Below are 9,303 nucleotides of genomic sequence, written 5' to 3' on the forward strand. Positions count from 1 at the left end.
CCGGCTTAGTGCCCCGACTCAATCGACTCATTGGGTGATGGGATCTGGTCGGCTAGGAGTGCACAGGAAGAGAATTCCCACCACCATACACAGAGATATTTCCAGGCCCTGCAGTGTGTTGCATGGCAGATTTAGCTTTTACTCATATAAAAAGGGTTTATATGCTGCACGGAGCTTCCCAGAGTTGAGATGGTGAGAACAGCTTCTACCCAGCAGCTCCGGAGTCAGCAGTGATTTACTTCCACCATATTGAAAGCCTGAGCAAGGCAGAGCTGCATCCAGGGCCACTGCAATCAAGCTTCTTTACCATTTTAAAAGCACTCCTGGTCAGAAAACTATCACAGACATGCAATAAAGACAAAGACAGATGGAAAAGACCTCTAATAGGTCACAGTGTTGGATAAATGTATGTATGTAGGCTTGAGAGAGAGAGAGAAGAAAAAGAATACAGACAGTTATAAAAAGAAGTAAGTGGTTTAAAAAAAAATAGACAGTTGCCTGATAACAGTGATCCTTAATTGGCCACACAGAAGAATTTCTTTGGGGGACTTTATGTGGTGCTAGGGATTAAACCTAGCATTTTGTACATGCTGCAACAGAAACTTTAAGCTCTATTCGCAGAACTCTTCTTACTTTTTTCCAGATGAGGGACCCCCTAAATTTCTCCCTAAATTGCCCAGTCTGGACTAGAACTCACGATCGTCCTGCCTCGGCCTCTCTTACTGGTTCGGATTACAAGCCTGTTTCACCAGTCTCACCTAGACTTAAAAAAAAAAAAAGTCTTGGTAAATTAAATGTACCTGGTGCGGCTAACGTCACAACCAGCTGAAGGAGTGATGGGCTGGTTGCTAAGGAGGCCTTTGTCGTGTGGCTATCCACTCTGCAGTGACCACCGGCTGGGCAGGCAGCAGTTCAACCACAAGTAGGCTGCCGGCGGAGAGGGAAGGACCCCATTACCATAAGCTTCGGGTCTGGTGGGCTTTGAGGCTCATGACAACAGAGCGCCACCCTTCAATTGCTGGGTTTCCACTACTCAAAATACAGTCAACTGCGGGACAGAAACGGACTGAAATTGGACCGCATAGGGCTATCCCTCTACCGACCGGCAGCAGAGAGAGGCAGTTTGACCCGAAGCACCACTCGGAGGGTCAGAGGGAATCACGCTACAGGCTGCCACTGCCACCTCTGCAGCTGTGAATTGACAGCTGCCATCACCTTGGGCCTCCACCTCTCACCACCATGGCACAGGATGAGTCTGCCTCCACGCCTTACACCGAAGATGATTTCTACTGTCCAATCTGTCAAGAAGTTTTCAAGACGCCGGTTCGGGTTGCCGCCTGTCAGCACATTTTCTGCCGAAAATGCTTCCTAACTGCAATGAAGGAGAGCCGGATCCATTGCCCCCTGTGCCGTGGATATGTGACTAGACGAGAAAGAGCACGTCCAGAGAGGGCCCTAGACCTCGAGACAATCATGAGAAGTTTTCCTGGTAGTTGCCGATACTGTTCCCAACGTATTGAACTCTGTCTCATGAGACAACATTACAAAACTTGCAAAAAGTATCAAGATGAGTTTGGAGTTTCTTCAACTCCAACTCTTTCAAGCTTTCAACTGTCTCCAGACGCCGAGGGTAACAGCAACAGCGAGGCATCCACCTCTGAAAATGCTGAGGCTTATCTAGAAGACAATGCAATCCCATCCGATCAGCCTTCTTTTGATTGTCCTCTGTGCGAAGAAGCAAACATGACCCGGCAGCGTTTGCTAGATCATTGTAACAGCAACCACGGATCTCATGTTGTTTCATCCATTTGCCCGATTTGTCTATCTCTTCCATGGGGCAACCCTACTCAGCTTACCAGAAATTTTGTTAGTCATCTGAACGAGAGACACCAATTCGATTATGGAGCATTCATGAATCTTCAAATGGATGAGGACACTCAGTACCAGATTGCAGTTGAGGAATCTCTGCATGTCAACATCTAGAGACTCCCCTCAGCTCTACAATCGCTCCTAAGGGACAGTTTACATGAAGCCATCATTTCAATAACTTGATGTGCCTTAAATAAAAGGAATCAGTCTGAAAAAAAATGAAAAAAATAAAACAAAGTCTTTAAAGAGACAGAGTACAGACAGTCATAGATTAAAAGGGTAAAGAAAAATAAGCCATGTAAAGATGGAATATATACACAGAGTCTGTTTTATGTATATTATTGTGTTTTATTTTATTTATTTTTTTTTTACTACAGAGAGCTATTTGGTTCTGGGAACTGCTAAGCTAAACCAACAAACACACATATAAGATATATATTAAAGATATCTTGATTTCAAAATTTGGGTCTAAGAATATGTTGCTTCAGAAAAGAGGTTCTGCTTTTGTTTCCACAGAAGATGAGAACCTATGGATTCCTTTCAGGCTAATGCCGTGTGATGGAACAAGAATCCCCCAAGAGGGCTCCATGAGCCCTAGAAATGCTTTGTCCAATAAACAGCAGGAAGTGTTTTGGAGAGAACTATGCTCAAATTCCCAAATATTGTTTAAAAGTGTTTACATTTAAAGGGGGATATGCTATAGAGATGAATACTTTGCATTGGTATGGATTTTGGTTTATTGACACAAATTTAAGATCCATTTCGTTATATATATTGCCTATCTTGATTAAGGTATTGTGTTTATGCAGCTCATTTAAAAATGTAATCTATAATTAAAAATTATAGGTTAATAATCATCTATGATAGTCAAGCTTGTGGTCTTTGTTAGTTAGGTTTTCTAGATGTACAGAGATATATTTCAGATGGATAGATATACTTCAACCCATTCAAAGACTTACAGAATACAGCATTTAAATGTTTTAAGAACTTAGGACTTTTTATGACAATGAGACATGTCTGCTTCTGGCAGCACCAATCTACTTCAAAAGAATGATGCACATTGAAGAGGTTCCTTATGGAGTTTGTTAGTCATTTGGGCAAGAAACTGCTCTTGCCTGGACTGCTTGATGTTATGTTGTATGAACTAGATATAAAAAAAACACAGAAAATTGACTGCTGAATTTGAGACCATCTTTCAGGGTTCCTGCTTCATGAAAGAGTCTGCCAGACATTCTGCAGGACACAGAAGAAAGCAACTGATGGACTTTGCCATTACAAGGCAGAACAGATTTTCAGATTTCTTGCTTCATGGAAAAGTCTGCTAGATACTATGGGCCTGTAGGCTAAAGATGGATGCCCCAATGTTACAGAAGAACTTTGGATGACTCTCCAGGCAGTGAGATGTCTCTGTCATTTCTAAAGTTTTGGATGCCGTTTACAATGCACTTCCTGTTTACTTAGGTAATATTATACCTTTCTGGAGTCTTTGATGGAGTTGAAGAATAGATAGTTTACTTTTCCTTAGTCATGATAAAAGATAAAGTATATATAAATATTGTATCTATAATTCTTGATTGATAATGGTTATGTTAAAGTTAAAACCTTCCTTCTTATTTAGATAGAAAAGAGGAGGTGATGTGGAATTTCTCTCTGTATGCTGTGAATACCATTGGTTAATAAAGAAGCTGTTTGGGGCCTATTGCCGCACAGAATAGGGCAAGGAGGGAATTCCAAGCAGATAAAAGAGAAGAGAGTAAGCAGAGTCATAGAGAAGCTGTAGAGCCACTGGAGGAGACAGATGCAGGAGACAAATGGCACAATATGAAACCTTACCGCTAGGCCACAACCACTTGGTGATATACAGATTAATAGAAATGGGTTAATTTAAGATGTAAGAGCTAGCAATATGCTTAAGCTATTTGCCAAACAGTATTGCAACTAATATAGTTTCTGTGTGATTATTTCAGGTCTGGGCAACTGGAAACAAATGAGCAGCCTCTGCCAACAGGACTCAGAAAGTAAGAAGACACATGAGGATTTATATGGGGAACTGCAACCTAGGATGTTTGTTTTGGGGGATGCCACTATCTGGGCTACAACTAGGGAAAGATTCAGGTTCAAATTTTGGTTCAAAATGAGATTCTGAAGCTCCGTGTATTAAGTTGAACTGAAGATCAATGTCCTTCTGAGTGTTCTATTGGAGCAGGGTAAATGATTCTTACTTTGTTGGCCTCATCAGCATTTACAGACATGAGCTCTTCATCTTATTCTCGTTAATCATTGGAGAGAACAGAAGAATTTGATTTGTGAAGTATACGGGTGCTCATTTCATGATTGTGAGGTTTTTGGGGGTGGTATTACAGTTCCTGCTGCACTCTGTCCTTCCTTATTAAAGGGAGGGCATGACAGTGTGGCCACTAATTATAAGTGTGTCCTTGAATATTCACCAAAGCTAAGCCTGGATTAGTGTTTGCAGTACAACAGCCAAATTCACTTAGAGGCCAGCAGGAACCTGATGGAAATGCCAGCTGTTGTAGATGAAGAATTAGTTTACCTGCAGGAATGTGCGCAGCCCATCCAGATGTCTTGTGTGAACTTCTTGGCAATACTATTGGAGCTTCCAAGCCATAAACATACATTTTTTTTTCAAAATCTACTAAATTTAATGAAACTTAAAATTGCTTATCAAATAGTAACAATTCCATTATTTTTTCTCCTTTTTTTTTCCTGTTTAGTCCATTCATGGTACTGCTCACTGTGCTCTGTAGATCTGTCTGGACAAAACACATGTTCTTTGTTTCCTGTCTTTCTCACTGAACGAGATCTAAATGCCTCCAGTTGAAATTACAACTTCTCTGCTTCTATGGTAAAGTTCTGAATATGCAAGTTTATGGGTTGACTTCTTGTCACAAACTGAACTCCAAGAGTACTTTATCAGTTTCCTTAACCATGCTGTCTGTTATTAGACTCAGTCAGGATCATGTTCTTTTCTGCCTGTGTTTGAGACAGGGTCATACAGCGTTGCTCGGGCTTGTCTTCATCTGATGGCAAGTCTCTTGCCTCAGCCTCCCATGTGCTGGGATGATGGGCACACCTGACTGGAGTAGGAAGCTGCTTGCTCATTCCAGGCTGCCCAGACTTGAAATAACCACTCAGAAGCTGTATTAATTAAATCACTGCTTGGCCTGTTAGCTCTAGATTCTCATTGGCTAGCTCTTACGTCTTAATTTAACTCATTTTCATTATTGTTTATTTTACCACGATGCTTGTGGCCTACCAGCAAGGTTCCAGCTCACTGCTTGCATCTTTCTCCTCTGGCGGCTCCATAGCATCTCTCCACTCCGCCTTTTCTTTCCTAGCATTTAGTTTAGTTTTCCCCACCTTCCTCTATTCTGCTCTGTGCAGGCCCAAGACAGTTTCTTTATTAACCAATGGTATTCACAGCATATAGAAGGGAATTCTACATCACCTGACATTTCTTCTCCAAAAAAATTAAAATTAATGCTGCTTTTAGCATAGACATGTTAGATGCTATTTGCAATAGATATTTAAGGCATTAGTACTATGTTCATTTAAATTGTATGAATTAAACTGTAGCGTAAACGTGTCATAATGGTGGTACTTTTAAGAATACAGGTAATTATTACACAGACTGAGCAGGATATATGTAGGAAAATATAGGTTTATATATACATATATGTGAGTGCAACACTTAATGGAAAAAAAAAGGCCAAGCATTTGAAAGATAAGAAGCAAGGCTATATGGGAGGATTTGAAGGGAAGAAAGAAAGGGAAGGGGCAAATTATGTAATTTTATTATAATCTCAAAAGGATAATAAAAAGCACTCCTTTCAAAAATTCCTCAGTATCTAGTGGGGTAGTCACCAGGCCAGCAAAACTACTATGAGCAACACTTAATCAATAAAACCCTTAGACAATTGGCCAAAACAAATCCAATTATAAAAGAATAAGGGAAAAATTTATTTTCCTCAAATGATAAGGCTTATAACTTGGCATTAAGTTTATTCTCCCTCCCTCTCTTCCTCTCTCTCCCTCTCCATTCTTCCCCCCTCTCTCATGTGTGTGTGTGTGTGTGTGTGTGTGTGTGTGCATGTGCATATGTGTGCACTATGGGGGCTGGACTAGGATCCTACATATGCCAGAGAAGTGCTGAATCACAGCGCTACCTTCTCAGCCATGTTTTTTAACTTTTATTTGTTCTTGCTTTGTTTTCTGAGACAGAATTTCATGTATCGCAGGATGACCACTACCCAAGTTCTGCTATTATAAATGAGAACCAATGGTCCTCCCTGCTATCAGCAATTAACTAAGGTAAAATAAAAAAAAAAACCACATGGTTATTTTGTTGTCACTGAATCCTAGTCTTTCCTGTCATGTTGTATAAATATGCTTCTATGTTTTCTGCTGACATCTGCCCCTGTTGTCACCTTTGGAGTGTAGTCAGCCGTTACTATCAACAAGAACTAACGCGTGTCCTGGTCGTCATGGCTTCTCACCTAGAGAAACATTCTTGACCTAGTTTCCCCATTCTTGCCTTCATCATCACAGCTGCAACAGCTTAAAATGGTACATTTGATTTACACGATATATAAGAAACATACACTTATATAGATATTATATGTAGTTACATAGGATATATATGTGTGTGTATATATATATATATATATGAATGATATCTAATTTTGTTAAAGTATAAATGTCTTAAGTCTTAAGCCTCTAGAGACTTGGATCACACCTATTTTACTGGTCTCTTGCTCAAAATTTTTTCCATCCCCAAGAAGTTTTGTTCTGATTTGCTTACTGTTGACTTCAAGCTTAATTTCACACTGGTAAAAAAAACAGGCTTGGTTTTATCTCAAGCTCTTGATGTTTATTTGCTTTGTTTTGTATCCTAGATTGTCATAAGCTTGGTAACATTTCTATCATTTGAGAACTTTATGTGCCACAAAGTTATTAGATCCAGCACCCCTCTGTATCCGTAACCTTCAGCTTGTCATCAGAGCTGATGATTATTTTCTATATGTTCACAACAGTTTTTATCTATTTGTTCGTTAGACGCTGAGAGTAAAATGTTGGGATCTCCCACTGTGATTAAGGGCCTTAGTTTTGTCAGCACTATGACGTGATTATGGCTGTCACACCCAGAGGTTCGTGTGCTAGGAAGTCTGTCTTCCATTTGGCATTGTAGAAATTGTGCAGATAGTTTTAGAAAACCTTATGGGAGGTTCTTAGTACACTTAGGAGCTGGTGGGCATGGGAGAAGTGGGAGGGAGAAGAGGAACAGGAGTAATGGTGCAATTATATTTTAATTAAGTAAAAAAAAATCTTATACTGTCAATTCCTTCTGTGATTATTCTTCTTGATCGCCAACTGGAGATATTAAGTACACATCCCAGTATGTATGTGAGTGTGCTCTCAGGGATAGCAGGGTGGGAGTAGAGTTGTGTAGCAGTTTCTTCCATATTGAAACGTTACCTACTGAAGGGAGGAAGGCAGCTCATTAGGCTCAAGCCATAAGTGGGATCCACAAGTTTCTGCAAAGTTGAAACTTGAAAGATTCACAAGCGCTATCCTCGAGGTTTCCCAATCAGCAATCAGCTGCTGAATAGAGGAGGATCTTCCACTAGACAACTCCCTGAGAGTCTTGCATGTAACTCTAGAGTGATTACCCAGACCCCCTGGACTTTACAGTGCTGCAATTCTTTGCATCTTGCACAGTCTTATAAATGACTTTCAACCTCACCAGTGTAACTAACCCTAGCAAACCAATTGGTTGTCTAAACTGAAGTATGGTAGGATTATTACTTTGGTTGTTCCAGGTCATCTATCTGGAGGGAGTAGACATTTTTCTACATGTCTACTCACGAAATGCCATTCAAAAATAACCATGCTTAATATGGGAGGTGCCATCCCACACACTGATGCCCAAATAAAATTAAAAGGGAAAAGGAGAATATTTGCTAGAATGGACATTCTCTCCTTTGTTCCTGACATCATGAGCTAACAGGTTCTGCCATTCACTTTCTGCCAACTGGCCTGAAATCCCTGAGACCATGAACTAAAGTGTATCTTTCTCCAATCTTGGCTGTTCTGCCAGGAAGTTTGACCACGAATAAGTCTAACAAATGTATCTTTACCTTAAACAAACAAAAATTCAATAAAGCCTTAAGTACAATTTTTTTAAAAATTAAAAAAATTCTTCTGATAAATGTATGTCTTTTTCAATATGAAACATTCCTCTTTATTTTTATTTCTGACAGATGAAGTACTCCCTAATACTAATATAAAAACAACATGGTAGCTGCTTTACTTTAAAGTGCTCTGTCTTTACATTTAAAGTGAGTCCCTTTTTAATGACATATACTTGAGCTTTGTTTTGTTACTCAATACAACCACATTTTGTTTTTTCAATTGCATTATTTATGTTTATATTCAATGCAAGCATTGACATATTTGGATTAAATCATGATTTTGTTAAAATTCTTAGCTAGTCCACTTATTCTATGCTCTTATTAGGTTTTGTGCAATGTAAAATTTTGGTATTTTTCAAGCAGAACCAAAAAGTGCAAACAACATGCTTTTGTAGAACTTTTTGCCAAGCTATATTTAATGCTTTGTGAAAGATTGTCACTGTAATTCGAAATTTAAAGGAAAGACTATTGGACAATGCCTTTCATAGCTCAAATCAATGTATTAAAAATGAGTGAAGAAATCTGATTTTGTAGTGCTTTTATATTCGTGGCCCGGGACATATATTATTGGGCTCACAGAAAAGTTCTAGCTTTATCATTTTAGATGGAAAATCTAACACATTTTCAATATTTATTACTGTGGTTTTGTAGGTTTATTCAGTCTAGCAAAATTAAATGGCAATGTAATATGTCAAATACGTTACCCAAGAGCCAGAACAACAGCCTCACGATACCTCTCCAGAATGATCTCAACTGAAAATCAATATCTATGGTACTAATTTGGTATGCCAGAAAAAAGGAAAAACACTCTTCATTGTAAGCATCTTGTAAATAATCCAACTGAAGGCATTCCATTCTTAAAAGATGTTGAAACAAGTTGGGAAAATATCATTTCATCTTACTAATCTAAGCAAAACTAAAAGATGTTTTTCTTTTATTGGTAAATTTGAAAACACACAAAACACTTCAAATCGGAAATGTGCAGTTTTCAAATACATTACTTAAAATGAAGGAATAAAAGAGACATTGCCTGATTGCACTTCCTGTTTACTCAGGTAATATTATTTCCCTTCTCAGGTCTTTAATGGGGTTGAAGAATAGATAGTCTTAGAGTTCCACAATAGCCTGGAGTGGAGTATAACAAAGGTTAATTTATTTGGGGATTAATTTACAGGAAGGGTCTCGGTCTGCAGTCCTCTGCATGTGCTGTGAACTGGAAATG

The 9,303-nt window shown here is 39.1% G+C and overlaps 1 protein-coding gene across 3 annotated transcripts; it reads left to right on the forward strand.

Annotated features, from left to right (window-relative positions):
• Nucleotides 1-1,239: 1,239 nt before the first annotated feature.
• LOC142832587 (E3 ubiquitin-protein ligase RNF138-like) lies at nucleotides 1,240-1,983 on the forward strand. Of its 3 annotated transcripts, none has more exons than XM_075943137.1 (2): nucleotides 1,240-1,819; nucleotides 1,907-1,983. In XM_075943137.1, the coding sequence occupies exons 1-2, from the start codon at nucleotides 1,240-1,242 to the stop codon at nucleotides 1,981-1,983; spliced, it is 657 nt and encodes a 218-aa protein (XP_075799252.1). The 3 variants fall into 3 exon arrangements, with proteins under 3 accessions (XP_075799252.1, XP_075799253.1, XP_075799251.1); XM_075943138.1 differs by having other exon boundaries at nucleotides 1,240-1,349; nucleotides 1,635-1,983; XM_075943136.1 differs by having other exon boundaries at nucleotides 1,240-1,983.
• The last annotated feature ends 7,320 nt before the right edge of the window (nucleotides 1,984-9,303 follow it).

This window comes from Microtus pennsylvanicus, chromosome 12, assembly GCF_037038515.1.
Source record: "Microtus pennsylvanicus isolate mMicPen1 chromosome 12, mMicPen1.hap1, whole genome shotgun sequence".
NCBI classification, from domain to species: Eukaryota; Metazoa; Chordata; class Mammalia; order Rodentia; family Cricetidae; genus Microtus; species Microtus pennsylvanicus.